This window comes from Microtus ochrogaster, chromosome X, assembly GCF_000317375.1.
Source record: "Microtus ochrogaster isolate Prairie Vole_2 chromosome X, MicOch1.0, whole genome shotgun sequence".
Taxonomy (NCBI): Eukaryota; Metazoa; Chordata; class Mammalia; order Rodentia; family Cricetidae; genus Microtus; species Microtus ochrogaster.
In genome coordinates, this window is record NC_022026.1 from 22941194 (window position 1) to 22957428 (window position 16235).

Below are 16235 nucleotides of genomic sequence, written 5' to 3' on the forward strand. Positions count from 1 at the left end.
TAAAAAGAGTTGGCAATGTTCCTTCTGTTTCTAATGTGTGGAACAATTTGAGGAGTATTAGTATTGGTATTAGTTCTTTGAAGTTCTTGTAGAATTCTGTGCTGAAACTATCTGGCCCTGGGCTCTTTGTGGTTGGGAGACTTTTGATGATTGTTTCTATTTCCTTAGCAGTTATAGGTCCATTTAATTTGCTTATCTGGTCTTTATTTAATTTTGGTATGTGGTGCTTATCCAGAAAGTTGTCCATTTTCTTTAAGGTTTCCAATTTTTTGAAGTACAAGTTTTTAAAGTATGACCTGATGATTCTCTGGATTTCCTCCATGTCTGTTGTTATGTCTCTCTTTTCCTTTTTGATTTCATTAATTTGGATATTCTCTCTCTGCCTTTGGTTTGTTTGGATAAAGGTTTGTCTATTTTGTTGATTTTCTCTGGTGTAGGTGTGGCTATTGCTCCAATGGTCACTACTCCAGTTGTAGTCGGGGTTGAGGCTAAGGCTCCAGTGGTCAGATAACATCTGGAGGCTACTGCTGTCTTCATGGCCTGCTTTGCTGCTGAAGCTTCCTCTCCTGGTGGCCTGGTAGTCTGCCCACCACCCTCGACCTTCAAGTTTTTAATTATAGCAAATAAACTTGGGAGAGAATAGTTGAAATGCAAGGGTAATAGTAATTGGTGTAATAAATAAATTTTACAATTTTTCACTTTGTTAAATAAGTTAGTTGTGCTCATTATAGCAATTAGATTATTACATAAAATGGAAAGTTAATTTTCTACAGTACACTATCATAGGTACTCCCAAATAACATTTTAGTTATATCCCTTTGACGGTTTTAAAAACATAGCTTCTTTTACATCAGTTAGTGTATGTAAATTAATAAATATATTTAAACTATTTGGGAGGCAAACAGCTATATGGTTCAGTGGGCAACGGCACTTGCCACCAACCCTGATACCCAAAGTTGTATCTGCAGAACCCACATGGTGGAAAGAGAGAACCAAACTTCTACAAGTTGTTCTCTGACCTCCATATATGCATTGTTGCGTTGGCACTCACATACCCATGCACATCCACACATATGCACGTGTGGGAATACACACACACACACACACACACACACACACACACACACACACACAAATGTAAAAGATACCTAAATAATTATTTTGGAAAACTGCCAAAGTAATAGAAGTAAAATGTTAATAGTGAGTGCTGCCGAGTCAGCTCTCCAGCCTGGCATACACATAAGTTTTTTAAAAAAGCTTTTTGTAAATCATTCATGGTATCTTATGCTTCTGATCCAAGGATTTGGGAGACCAAGGCAAGGGAACCGACATAAGTTTGAGAGCAGCCTGGGTTACATAGTGAGTTCCATACCAACCCAGCTAAGGTATAGCATGTGAACTGTGTCAAAGAAACAGCTAAATAAATGCATAAATGGCTAAATAAATAAAAAAATTCATTTATGGAAATTAAAAAAGATGTTGTCAAAGATTAAAAATGCTTTTTATATAAAATAAAAACAAAATAACAGGAATTACGTTGCTGATTTTAAAATTTACAATACTTAAGTTTATTGAACCTAAATTATGCAATTTCCATAATGATTTTAAAAATAGGTATTATATTTACAGTGTTTTAATTTGAGATAATTTTATTTATCATTGCTTGTCATTTACTGTTGTTACATATGCTAGAGGGTCTGTATATATAACTTACCAGTAGAGGGCTTGTCAAGCATGCATAAGGCCCTGAGTTTGGTTTTCAGTATTACTGAAAAAAAAATTATACCACCAGAATTACTAGAGGTATTATTGTAAAAAGTAAGCAAAATACAAATGTGTTTTATACACAAATATTAGTAGTCCACTAATAGGAGCCAAAATAAGATTTGTTGAGTTTTCAGTGCTTGTTAATGTTAATTTAATTTTTTTCTGTTTTTTCAATGAAGATCTTGAGAATCTGACATTATATACAATAGTACAGTGTGATCTGGGAGAAATTGCAGAGATGCCAAGAAAAAAATCTTACTAAGGGTCAACTGACTTTGACTCATTACTGTGCGCCACAATGTCTTTACTTGAAAAGTTAAGTACAATACCATGTATATCATAGGTGTGTGGTGAGGGTAACAATAAGTAGCTTAATAGTAGCTTTACAAGTTAACCTCCTACTCCCCGTGGTGCCTTTCTAGTTTCCTGGCTTCTACAGGTACCCCACATTAAGATACACAAATCTAAAGATTTGCTGCTATGGGTGAAAACATACAGTGTTGTCTTTCTGGGTTTGTGTTATCTTATTCAGTATAATTTGGGAAAGGACATAGTAGAACATGGGTTACATGAAGGGGGAAAGGAATCATGGGGGGGGGTTAAGTAGGAAAGGAGATGGGAGTATAGCACAGAGGAAGGGATGGGATGGTGGCCAAATAACTAATAGTAAGGATGTTTGAAAAGTCATATGGAAACCTAGCATTTTATATGCAGCCACACATATACACATAAATGAAGGAAAAGTGAAGTTAACAAGGAGATATGAGGCAAAGTTCGGGGAGAACTTGAGGAGAGTTAAGGGTGAATATAATCAAACCATATTGGATGCATGTAAGAAATTCTCCAAGAAAAAAATGAAAAACATATCGAAAAGAAGAATTTAGCTATGTACCATGACAAATTATTAACTATAAAACAATCATATACAGACTGATTTTAATAAAAAATGAAACATATTAGCACCATCTAGTGGAAACACAAATCAAACATTAATAATTTTAACCTAGAATATAATTTAATATTGATATTAATTTTGTGCTAGAAGAAATTGTATGAATTGTCTAGGAATTTAGAAGCCGTTTTCTGTAGTGCTCTTGGGTCCTGCCAGAAAAACACATTCTCTAAGTTTCCTTGTATATAAAATGTTTGAAAAATGAATGATATATACAACTTTAATTCTGTACAGATCAGGAAATAGAAATGTTCCCAGAGTAAGATATTTATTCAAGAGTGCACAGCTCGGTGTTAATCTTTAATTTTCTAGCGATAATCTTTCTCCAGGTGTCAAGAGTGTTTGTTCTTTCATTTCTAATTTTAATAATTTAAAACTTCTTGCTCATTTTCCATGTCAATAAAGCTAATGGCTTTGCCTTGGGTATTTGATCTTTTGAAAGCACCAGATTTTGGGTTTCTTAGTTATCCCCATTGATTTTTAATTTTATCTCATTTCCATGCTAATCTTTGTGTTTCCTTTTCTTCTGCACTGTTGATGCTCCTTTTTCTCCCTTGTCCTTGGGTAGATTATTGGGTCTTGACTTGATAATTGTATTCCTCTTTAAGTGGTAGAATTCCTATCTACACATGTTCCTGAAAGGATTGCTTTAGCTATATTCTATAAGCTTTATTCTCACCTCATCAACCCTCCTCCATCACAAGGTATTTTTGTAATTCCTCTCCTGATTTTATTAATTGAACCATTGGTTTTTCATCTGTATATTGTTTAATTTTCACTTTTAGCAATTCACCAAATTTTCTTTTGTAGTTAGTCTTAAACTTAATTCCATGCTGAAGGAATATACTTTATGATTACAAGTTTCTTAAATCTAATGTGATTTTGTGTGGCCAGTATATGTTCTGTTCCTATGTACCTTTTAGGTACATTTGAACAGAATGTTGGTGGTCTGTACTACAAATGGATTTTAGGGTTTAGTAGATTTATAGTGTTGTTAAGTCTTCTTGTATATGTTTTGAGTTATACTGACTTCTATCCATTATTGAAAGAAGGATATCGAAAGTCCCAGTTATTGTTAAGTAATGTGTTTTTGCTTTCAATTTTGTCAGATTTTTTTCATGTGTTTTTGTGCTGTGTACTTATTATAATAAAATATCTCCCCTTTGTTTTGTTTCATTTTTTGAAACAGGGTTTCCTATAAACCAGGGGATCCATTAAATATAAGTAGATTAAATAATACAATAAAATTGTATTTGTAGAAGATGGCCTTGAACTACTGACCTTTTCCCTCTACCTCCCAAGTGCTGGAATTAAGGTGTGCACCACCATGTATTATTCTGAAATATTGTTCTTTATCTCTAGATAGTTAATTTTTTATTTTGAAGTTTCTCTTATATTTCCACAACCATTTAAGTTTTCTTACAGTTATTTTTTATTATATTTTGTTCTATTTCTTTACTTTCAATCTCTTTGTACTTTTGAAAATTGTGTGGATTTTTATAGATAACAAGTAGTTGGATTTTGTTTTTAATCTAATGTGAGAGCATCTCTGACATTTTATTGCATTTTAAAATTCATACGTATTTAACATTACTGTTACTATTGATAGATTTATGCTTTTCTGTTCTTTCATATATATCTGATGATTCCTTTTCCTATTTTTGCTCCTTTCTTATCTCTTTTGTTTTTATTACTTATTTAAATAATACACAGTGATGAATTTTATTATGGTATTTCATACATATATTTCATTATACTCTGTTCTTACTCATCTCCTATTCCCACTGCTCTACCCATCCCTCAGGTTAGTGTTAATTTTTGACTTGATAAAATCTATAACCTCTTAAGAGATGGGCCTCTGGGCATGCCTATGCATTAATTGAGGTGGCAGGACCCATCTTAATTTTGGGTGGGACCACTCCCTGGACAAGGAATCCTGGTACAGTTAAATGGAGAAAGCAATCTGAGGATTGGCATGCTTTCATCCTTCTGTATTTTACCCCCATTTAGGCTTTTTATTTATATGTGTTTTACATCTCTAGATAAAAAGTCCTAGAGTTTTTCCTCCTATGTTTTCATTTTGATCTTCATTGTTCATAATGTTCACTGAGGTTGTCAGTACAATGAAACCAGACTGGGATGCAAGCAGATTTGTTTTTTTTCCTCTCTTTCTAGGTCTTTGAACTGCGTATCAAAGCTGGGACTGATCATTCCACAGTTGGTGGACCTGTTTGTGAGGTTCATAATAATTTTTCCCAGCTCTATGACAATTAGTGATTTCAAATTCGCCAATATAACCATACTTTATCATCACACTCTTGAGAGCTGTTTTAGTCAGTACTGTTGCTATGAAGAGACACCATGGTCATGGTAACTTTTGTCAAAGAAAACATTTAATTGGGGCTTGCTTACAGTTTCAGAGGTTTAGTTCACTGTCATCATGGCAGGGAGCATGGTGGCATGCAGACAGACAATGTTAGAGAAGTAACTGAGAGTTCTACCTTCTGGGTTTTTTTTTTTTTGAGACAGGATTTCTTTGTAGCTTTAGAGCCTGTCCTGGAACTAGCTCTTTAGACCAGGCTAGCCTCTAACTCACAGATATCCGCAGCCTGCCTCTGCCTCCCGAATGCTGGGATTAAAGGTGTGTGCCACCACCGCCCAGAAGCAGGAATAAAAAAAAAACACTGGACCTGATTTGAACTTCTGAAACCGCAAAGCCCCCATTGACATACTTCCTCCAACAAGGCCACACCTACTCCAACAAGGCCATACCTTCTAATCTCTCCAAAGTAGTACCACCCCCTGGTGACTAAGATATATGGGCCTATGGGGTGCTATTCTTATTGAAACCACCACAAGGGCATAGGCCAGGATATTCATATGCACCATGGTGATGGCCTAGAGAGATGGCAGTAAAAATCTTCCCCGTTTCTTTGTTGTAGATGCAATATGACTAATTGCTTCAAGCGCTTGTTGCCTTGATTTTCCCACCATGATTGACTCTACTCCTAAACAGAAAGCCAGGATAAACTCTATTTCTCCCTGAAGTTGCTTCTGACAGGGTCAGAATCACAGGGTCTTTTAATCACAGTGGCAGGACAAAAACTAGGATAGCCCCCATCCCTTTCTTCCCCAAAGGATCCTCCCTTCTGTGATCATGTTACAAGAATTACATTACCATTTTTCCATCTATTTCTCACCCTTAAAAATCTCTTCCTCCTCTCTCATGGTTCCCTTTTTATTTTCACAACCACCCACATGCATGTGTACAGGCACACTCATATACACACAAATTTAAATTTAGGTTTTGTATATGACAGAAAACAGAAGGTATTTATGTGAGTCTGATTTATTTAGCATAATGTAATGACCTCTGGCTTCATGCATTTTCCTTCAAATATCATGGACTCAATTTTTCTTTTGACTGACTAAAATTACATTGTGCATATGTACCCTATTTTTATTTATCCATTCATTTGTTGGTAGACATTGAGATCAGTTTCTTTTCATAGTTATTGTGATTATGTAAGTATGAATGTGCATGTATCTCTACTGGATGTTGATTTAGAGTTCTTCAGATATATATTCATGAGTGGTTTAGCTGAATCATATAGCAGTTTCAAATTTTGATTTTTTTTAAGAACCTTAAGTCTGACTTCAAAAAAAAAGTCCACCAAAAATGTATAAAGATTCCTCTTCCCCCACATCATTGCCAGTATTTGTTGTCCTTAAAAAAATAGTTTATTATTTTTTTTTAGCTATCATGGGTTTTTTGTTTTTCCATATGAAGTTGAGCATTGTTCTTTCAAGGTCTGTGAAGAATTGTGTTGGGATTTTGATGGGGATTTCATTACATTAGTAGATTGCTTTTGGAAAGATTGCCAGTTTTACTATGTTAATCCTACTGATCCATGAGCATGGGCGACCTTTCCATTTTCTTATCTCTTCCCCCAATTTCTTTCTTCAAAGACTTAAAATCTTGTCTTATAGACCTTTCACTTTTTGGGTTAGAGTTATAATAATTTTATATTATTTGTGACTATTGTAAAGGTTGTTGTAATGAATTAAATAAAATGCTGTGGGATCCCCTGCAGCTGTAGCAGTAGAAATGCTGCAGGTCCCCAAGCGGTGGCAGCAGGCCATGCGGTGGCAAGCTGTGGCCCCTAGAGCAGCCAGTCATAGGCAGGGACTGGCACAGTTCCCCTAGTGGCTGCAATAGGCCATATGAGAGACAGGCACTCCATGAGACCACACTGCAGGTCTCTGGAGGCAGCTGGTCTCCGGCAGGGAGACACACAGTGGAGTGAGAGAGACAGAGGCATGGATAGGCACACCGTGCAGAGTGGGGTTGGATATTTATTGAGTGGAATATGGAGGGGGAAGGGAGAAGGGGAGAAGAGAAGAGGGGGGAGGGAGGGAGGGAGAAAGGGAGAGAGAGAGGAGAGAGACAGAAACTACCTCTTCGAGAGGACAATGTAGGAGAGACTCAGGCTGTAAGCAGGAAGGAAGACCTGCCTCAGCAGGTGGGAGGGGGCATGACACACATGCTTGTCTCTTAAAGAGACAGGACAGACCATTACAGTTGTTGTTTCTCTTATTTCTTTCTCAGCCCATTTATCATTTGTATATAGGACGCCTACTGATTCTTTTAGTTAATCTTGTGTCTTGTGACATTACTGAAGGTGTTTATCAGCTGTAGGAGTTCCTTGGTAGAATTTTTGGGGTTACTTATGTATATTATCATATCATCTGCAAATAGTGAAAGTTTGATTACTTCTATTTAAATTTGTATCCCCTTGATCTCCTTTTGTTGCCTTCTTGCTGTAGCTAGAACCCTGAGTGCTATATTGAATAGATATGGAGAAAGTGGTAGATAGCCTTGTGTTTTCTCTGATTTTAGTGGAATTGTTTTGTTTTTCTCTCCATTTAATTTGGTGTTGGCCGTTGGCTTGTTATAAATTGCCTTTGTTATTATGTTTAGATATATTCCTTGAATCCTGTTCTCTCCAGAACCTTTATCATGAAGGAGTGTTGGATTTTGTCAAAGGCTTTTCTAACATTTAGAGATGATCATGTGGGTTTTTTTCTTTCAGTTTGTTTATATGGTAGATTACACTGACAGATTTTCATCTGTTGAACTATTCCTGCATCTCTGGGATGAAGCCTACTTGATCATGGTGGATGATGTTTTCAATGTGTTGTTGGGTTTGGTTTGCCAGTATTTTGCTGAGTATTTTTATATCAATGTTCATGAGGGAGACTGGTCTATAATTCTCTTTCTTTGTTACATCTTTGTTTGGTTTGGGTATCAGGGTGACTATGGCCTCTTATAAAGAATTTGGCAGTGTTCCTTTTGCTTCTATTGTGTGGAACAATTTGAGGAGTATTGGTATTAGTTCTTCTTTGAAATATTTATATAATTCTGGGCTGAAACCATCTGGCCCTAGGCTTTTTTGGTTGTCAGATTTTTAATGGTTATTTTCATTTCCTTAGGGGTTATAGGCCCATTTAATTTGCTTATCTGGTCTTGATTTAATTTTGTTATGTAGTACCCATCAAGAAAGTTGTCTATTTCTTTTAGATTTTCTGATTTTGTGTAGTCAGATTTTTGAAGTATGACCTAATGTTTTTCTGTATTTCCTCAGTGCCTTCTGTATTTATCATATTGTCTTCTGAAATATTTTGGAAAGTATATTGTGTTACACCTACATGCTATTGCTCTTCCTTTGGAGCTTAATTTTTTTCTTATTCATCTAGTCATCTGGACTAATTTGGTAAAATTTATTTTCCTTACAATTTGTCATCTCTAGTGGTTTCTTCTCGGAGTTTTTATTTGTTTAGAGGGAATTTTCACAGTTAAAGAAATTTGTTGTTGTGCTCTGCAGTCAGATAGGGACTAGTAATTATCTTTCATTAGTAGATTATCTTTCACTTGTGAGACAACAGAATGTTAGGCAAATACATCTCTCTCAAACCTTAGGTAGGAGGTTGATTGGCTTTTTAAGTTTACCTTTCTGAGAGCCACCCTTTATCTTAGCTTAATTTTCATTTGGTGTTTGGTCAGAAATTCTGCTTAAGCCTCTTGAGCCACTTTGGCCGAAGAGTCTTTGCTAATGGATCTGTGTATGCCTTAAATAATGCTTTCTAGTTTGTCTTAGTACTGCCTTTGATTGGGCCTCTCTGGATGCAGCTTTGTACGTGGGTTTCTTAAACCCTCGAAGATAATTGTGATCCTAAGATGTTGTTCCTGTCTATTTTTTCCTTGCTTCTGTATGCTAACCTTTTGCATGTTTTACTTGTTACTGCTATCATGGAGCAACTAGGCTCCTTGTATTTACTACCTCTGGTCTCTGTCCAAATAAAATCACCTCCCCTGGGAAGAAATCCAGAGAACGTTTTACTGCCTGCCTTCTCTCTCTACTGGGCAGAACCACTGTGTCACTTGACCAGGGCAGGTAGCAGGAAAACTATGAGAATTTTTGCCCATGATGGAGGTCTCTTACTTCAAAACGCCATAGCTTTACAAACTTAACAAAGTTAAGGTGTCCATAATTCCAGAGGCTAGGGTCCTAGACAGTCAACAGCCATCAGAGCTACCCTAGAGCTTCTGGGTCCTTTGCCAAAGGGAGGGACAGAATTGTCTCTAGAGTCACACTATCCCTTCTAGGATGATCCAGTCGCACACTTTCATTGCTGTTTTGTTAGGACAAAGTCTCATTATGTATATCAAGCTGGCCCTGAATTCACCATGTAGTCTTAGTTTTTGTGTTGCTGAGGCAGGGTCTCATGTGGCTGTAACTGGCCTTTAACTCCTTATCCTTCTGATTCCACCTCCCAAGTGCTAAGTTATAGTCATGGGCCTGCACTTCTGGTCTTGGATCTGTTTATGTAAAAAGCTTTTATATTTCAAAATATTATAACCGTCTGACTGAAGATATTCTAAAGAGAGGCTTTTTTCTGTCCCTTTGTTTAGCTATCAAACTGTCCTCAAATTCTCCTCAGATGTGGAATTTTTACCAGGAATCTCGTGCTGGAAGAAGGATAAGGCTGAAGCCTGGTGTTAACCAGAGGAAAAACTTTCCCTTAGAAAGAGATTTCATGTAGATTTGATGACTTATTAACTATCTTGAAAGACAGGATTTGAGACAATGATGGGTCAATGATGGGTGTGTGTGTGATCACATCTTAACTATGACAGTTCAGTTATACATACCCCTTGCCCTCATTTAAAACCTAAACATTACCCCCAAAAATAGATTTGGAGGAGACCACTGGAATGTATTTGTTATTCTTCCCAATGTGGTCACATAATTCCCTTTTTTGGTCCTTCACTAATACTTATATCTTTTATTGGCATATTGACAATGTGTGTGTGAACTAGTTTGTTAGGGCTGTTACCACCCAGATTTTGTGCCCCCAAAACTCCAGTAATAGTATTGTTTTTAGTGGTGGATAGTTTTATTTCAACTTGACACAAGCCAGGGTCGTCTGAGGGAACCTCAATTAAGAAATGCTTCCAAAAAATCTGTCTGTAGACAGGCTTGTAGGACATTTTCTTAATTAGTGATCAGTCAGGGACCAGTGTAGGTGGGGCCAACCCTGGACTGGTGGTCCCAGGGTTCTGTAAGAAAGCAGGCTGAGCAAGCCATGGGAAGCAAGCCAGTAAACAACACTCCTCCATGACCTCTGCATCAGCTCCTGCCTCCAGGTTCCTGATGCAGAGGCCATGGAGGGGAAATGCTTACTGACTTGCTTCCCATGGCTTTGCTCAGCCTGCTTTTTTATAGAACCTAGGATCAACAGCCCAGGGATACAGAATTCCTCCTTGGCTTCTGCTTCAGTTCCTGCCTCCAGGTTCCTGCCCTTACTTCCTTCAGTGATAGAGTATGGCCCGACAGTTCTAAGAAATAAACCCTTTCCTCCTCAAGTTGCTTTTAGCCATAGTGTCTTATCACAGCCAAAGAAACCTTAACTAAGATATATGTATATATTCTTATATACTACATTAAAGTAGTTTACATACGTATATAAGCTTTTACTTAACAAAAATTTAAGGCTGTTATATCCATATATATATACACACACATATAAAGTATTGTTTTCACAAGAACGAATATATTTATGATATTCAGTAATGTACTGGGTGGTTTTATGTGTCAACTTGACACAAGCTAGCATCATCAGAGGAAGGAGCCTTAGCTGAGAAAATGCCTCTGTAATGTCTTAGTGATCAATGGGGGAGGGCTCAGCCCATGATGGGTGGTACCACCCCCAGTGGGCTGGGTCCTCCTATATAAATCATTAATCAAGAAAAATGCTTCCATAAGCTTGTCCATAGACCAGTTTGGTAGGGGTATTTTTTAAATTTGAGTCCTCTCTTCTCAAATGACTGCCTAACTTGTATTAAGGTGACAAAAACCCTAACTGTTGAATTAAGAGCGGCGGGGCTGCGTCCCCAGCACCCTGCCGCTCGCATGGCTAGCTTAGCTTATGTCCTGAAATAATTACACGGAAACTGTATTCTTTTAAACACTGCCTCGCCCCAATAGTTCCAGCCTCTTATTGGCTAGCTCTTACATATTAATCTAACCCATTTCTATTAATCTGTATAGCCCACAAGCTGGCTTACCAGGAATGATCTTAACCTGCATCTGCCTGGAGTGGGGGAACCATGGCGGCTCACTGACTCAGCTTCTTTCTCCCAGCATCCTGTTCTGTTTTCTCTGCCTACCTAAGGGTTGGCCTATGAAATAGGCCTAGGCAGTTTCTTTATTAATAAGAAATCATTCCCACATCACCTAACCAGGACAGCGCACACACACACACACACACACACACACACACACACACACACACACACACACATATATATATGGGCATTACTATAGTTACTATAATTAAATGTTGATTTGTTGTTTATCTCCTCAGAAAGTTTTGGTTTTCTACAGTTACAAAGTATTGCTTTATAAAATTGATTTTTATGTGTTATTGACTAGTCTGTTGTTATGCCAAACAGAAAAATTGGAATAAAGTATGATTATACCATATCTTTTTAGTAATACATAGTTCTAAGTATATATACATATATATTTGAAATGAATATGTACACATATATTTTTCTTTTTTAATGATAGCCAAAGCTATGAAATTGGGAAGATGGATACAGATTCTGTTGAACCAGAAATGCTGGTAAGGATCATTAAATATTGAAGAAGTAGATTAAAGAAATATAGTTTATGCTATTATAAAGTTGTAATAGATAATCCCTCATTGGTGAATAGATTTTATACTGAGCACATCATTTAACATTTTAGTGCATTAATTTCCATAAAATTTATATAACGATGTAATATACCCCATAAGTTTATAATCTAGTTCTGAATTAGTATATATAAAGCATTTTGAACAGTGTTTTCTTTGTAAGTTATAGCTTTTATTATTGCATAGTTTAAAATTTAATTGTTTTCCTTAAAATACCAAGATAGAACATTCTTGGTATACTAGTTCCTTTTCTGTTGCTATGATGAAGTATCAGAAGCAGCTCCTTGAAGAAATGATTTATTTGGCTCATAGCTCCAGAAGAGTCCATCATGGCAGAGGTAGGGCATGGCAGCATGTGGCCAAAACAGAAAACTGAGAGATCACATCTTCAACCATAAGCACAAAGCAGGGAAAGGGAGAAGTCACAGAAGCTGGAAGTGAGGCAAGGCCGTCAACTTTCAAAGCCCACCCCCAATGATGTACTTCCTCCATCAATGTTCAACCTCTTAAAGACTTCACAACCTTCTCCAAAAGAACCACCAAATGTGTGAGCTTCGAGCGGGACAGTTCTTTTGTTTAATTATTAAAAAGACTTTCCATACAATATATTCTGACCTTGGTTTCCCCTCTCTCAAATCCTTCCAGATCCCCTGCAAATCTACATCTTCTTTACCTTTCTCTTTAGAAGACAAACAGGAAACATAATATACTAGTAAAAGACCAGTAAGACAAAAAATGCCCAAAGTGATAAGAGACAAAAAGTTTACAAATATATTATTGACGTGACTTTGTGTCATCTATCCATCTAATGCTGGGCATGGGACCTACCCTGAAGTGTGGTTAATATTCATAGTGAGACTCCATTGATAAAACTAATTATTCCTTTGCAAGTGGGTATCAATTGTAGATAGCTCCTTGGTTAGGGGTGAGAGCCTATGTCCACCTGCCCCTCTCAGCAGTGGACCTTGTCTAGATTGAACCTGTGCAGGCAGGCCCTGTGCATGCTGCCACAGTCTCTGGTGAGTCCATATGTGCATCAGTCCTGTTGTGTTTAGAAGACAGTTTCCTTGGAGTCATCTAAACCTTCTGGTTCTTACAGTCTTTCTGTTTTCTCTTCCTCGTAGCTCCCTGATCCCTGAGGGGAGGGTTTTGATGAAGACATCTCATTTAGAATTGAGTGTTCCAAGGTCCCTCTCTCACTCTCTGCACATTGTCCAGGGTGGGTTTCTGTGTTAGCTGGCATCTACTGAAAGAAAGCTTCTCTGATAATGGCTGAGTGAGGCGCTGATTGATAGGTCTAGCACGATGTCATGCCCATGGCCTGTCTAGTTTCAGGTTCTTGGTCGCCTGAGCAATGCCAGACCTAGGCTACATCTTGTAAAGTGGGCCATTACATCCAATCAGATAATGTTTTTTTGCTCCAACAAAATTTGTGCAATTATTGCACCAGCATGCCTTGCAAACAGGTCACCACTGTAGATTGAAGAGTTTGTAGTTGGTTTGATGTTTACCTTTCTCCTCTGGTAGCATTCAAGGTACCTTCTAGCACCTTGAACACTAGTCAGTAGGAGTGAAGGCTCTAAATAAGCACCAGTTTAACTTCTCTATGTTCCATGAGTTGTGTAGGTGTTGTCTTTAGCAATAAGGCCTTATCATCAGTTAGTAGAGAACAACCTTGGCAACAGCCTGTGCTTGGGGATTTCTATAAAAGTATGGATACATTTTATGTTTTTAAAAAATTTTCACATACCACTTTGTGAAAATTCACAGGCCATGCTTTTAATGTTTTTGAATTTTTCTGTATATATTTTATACCTGGATCAAATTTTAAAATGTATTTAAAGAACAGTAGTGCCAGTGAAATAAATGATACCTTAAGGATGTAGAAGGGTGCTAGAAAAGAGACAGGGTTAACTAGATTTTGGTAGGAGATAGGTCTTGTAGCTAGAAGTCACAGAGTGAAAAGAAGAGGGTTCTGGACGAAGAATTTAGATGAGAGGGTATCCTGCGAGGAAAGATAGAAAATAGTACCTATGTTATAGTGATAGTTTATTTGTGTTTTATTTTTTTATTTTCGAGACAGGGTTTCTCCGTAGCTTTTGGTTCCTGTCCTGGAACTACCTCTTGTAGGTCAGACTAGCCTTGAACTCACAGAGATCCACCTGCCTCTGCCTCCCGAGTGCTGGGATTAAAGGCATGAGCCACCACCACCCGGCCTTTATTTGTGTTTTAATAAATAAAGCTTGCCTGAAGATCAGAGTGCCAAGCTAGTCATACTAGTCCACCACACAAGCCAGGCCATGGTGGCACACACCTTTAATCCCAGCAGCCACACTAGTTAGCCATAGGCTATCTAGCGGTGGTGCATGCCTTTAACCCCAGCACTAGAGAGAAACAGGAGGAGACAGGAGCTCAGTGTCTCAGTCTGCAGTCAGTCTGCATCCACGCTGAGGACAGGATCACCCAGCCTTGGTAGAGGTATGAACTCTCTTGTGGTTATCTAACTCTGGGTTTTTATTATTTGTGCTACATTGTATGACTGAAGAGGAATGTTACTTTGAAAAGTGTGGTGGGGTAGTATTTTGAAGTAATTTTTTCATTATCATAGGAATAACTTACTGAAATATAATTTAGTGATAGTAAATTCCACAAATCTTAAGTACACAGCTTGTTGATTATTTTATAGTCTTCTAACCATAAGATTTAGAAACTGTCACCACTCTGTGCCGGTTAATACACACTCCTGACTTTTATTGTAGATTATCTTGGGCTATTCTTAAGTTTTATATAAATGGAAATATCCAACATGTACTAGTTGACGTCTGGCTCATTTTTTAAAATATAAATCCTGAGATTTATCTATTCTCATGTCTTTCTAACAAGGGAATACTTTGGATATAATGAAATAGCTACAGTATTTCTTAGAGATTCCATATTTGCTCCATAAAATTTCTCTATAGGAGCTTATAAACTCTTATAGAATTGCTTCACGGCAATTGTATTACTTTATTTAAATCTTATTTTATCCATCTTAGTTTTTAAATTTAAAAATTAAGAGAAATGATAATTCAAACATCATTCCTCTGGATTCCTCTTTATGCTTAACATTAAAAAAAATCAGTAGGTCATCTTTGCCTTGTCTTACTATCCCTATTATATACTTAGAGGCAGACACACTTATTGAAATATAACCTTATTTTTAACATTTGTTTATTATTAATATTTTGTTTACTAGTCATGTGCATATAATATATTTGTATTCAACATATTATTCTCTGTTCTCCTCCTCCAGTTCTTCCTATAAATCTGTAAACTCATCCACATTGATCACAATTACTCCCTGTATCAGTGCTGTCCTGGTTGGAGACGTTGACTTGATTAAATGATACTTTATTCATTTTAAAATGCTGCTAAGTTAAGTTTTAAATTAGGGATGATAAAGTACTTTAATGGTAAGATGCCATTAAGAAATAAATTTTGTTAATCAGGACACAGTGCCATTTGCATCCAAGAAGATCCCAGAGAGTTCTTAGGCCAGCAGGACCTTGTTTCAAAAAACTAACCCCTGCCAAAAACCCCAAAGCAAGAAACAAACAAAAACTACTACCACCAAAAGCAAAATAAAGCAAAATAAAGAAAAAACACACACAAAAAAGGAAGATAGTTATTTTAACAGTTATATTGAATTTAAACAAGTCAGAAGTATAAATAATGCTATCATTTCTCAGATAATGTTTGGTATCCACTAGTGCAATAAGATATAGTTTGGTTTATACTAGTGCAGTGAGAGTATGTGCTATTACAAAAAGATAGCTTATTTTGAGATAGTGTCGTCATTGGGCAAATGCTAGTCTGTTGTTGTAGTTTAATTCTTCAGCTAGAAGCTCTTCTTTGTTGTTTATTATAGGCTAAGGCTCTGCGATTACTGGCCACTGTTTATTTGGATTGTAATGATGAAGAACATTATGGTAAGGCCCTCATTGCTGTACGTCTAGCAAACAAGGTATGAGACATTTACTTTTTGATATTCAAAATTTTCCAAGTTTCAATTCACAGCTGAAATCCAGTTTAGACATTTATTTGCTTTAGTATGCTTCTTTGATTTTTTATTGATTTTTATTGAGCTCTACATGTTTCTCTGCTCCCCTCCCTCACTCTCCTCTCCCCTTCAACCTTCCCCCAAGGTCCCCATGCTCCCAATTTACTCAGGAGATCTTGTCTTTTTCTACTTCCCTCGTAGATTAGATCTATGTAA

General features: G+C 37.0%; 1 protein-coding gene across 1 annotated transcript in view; it reads left to right on the forward strand.

Annotated features, from left to right (window-relative positions):
* Positions 1–16235, forward strand: part of Tex11 (testis expressed 11) — a 278018-nt gene that overhangs the window by 83139 nt on the left and 178644 nt on the right. Inside the window, exons 9-10 of the mRNA XM_005358598.2 lie at positions 11854–11908; positions 15888–15983. Of these exons, the coding sequence (XP_005358655.1) occupies positions 11854–11908; positions 15888–15983 (151 nt within the window). The remainder of the gene's footprint in view (positions 1–11853; positions 11909–15887; positions 15984–16235) is intronic.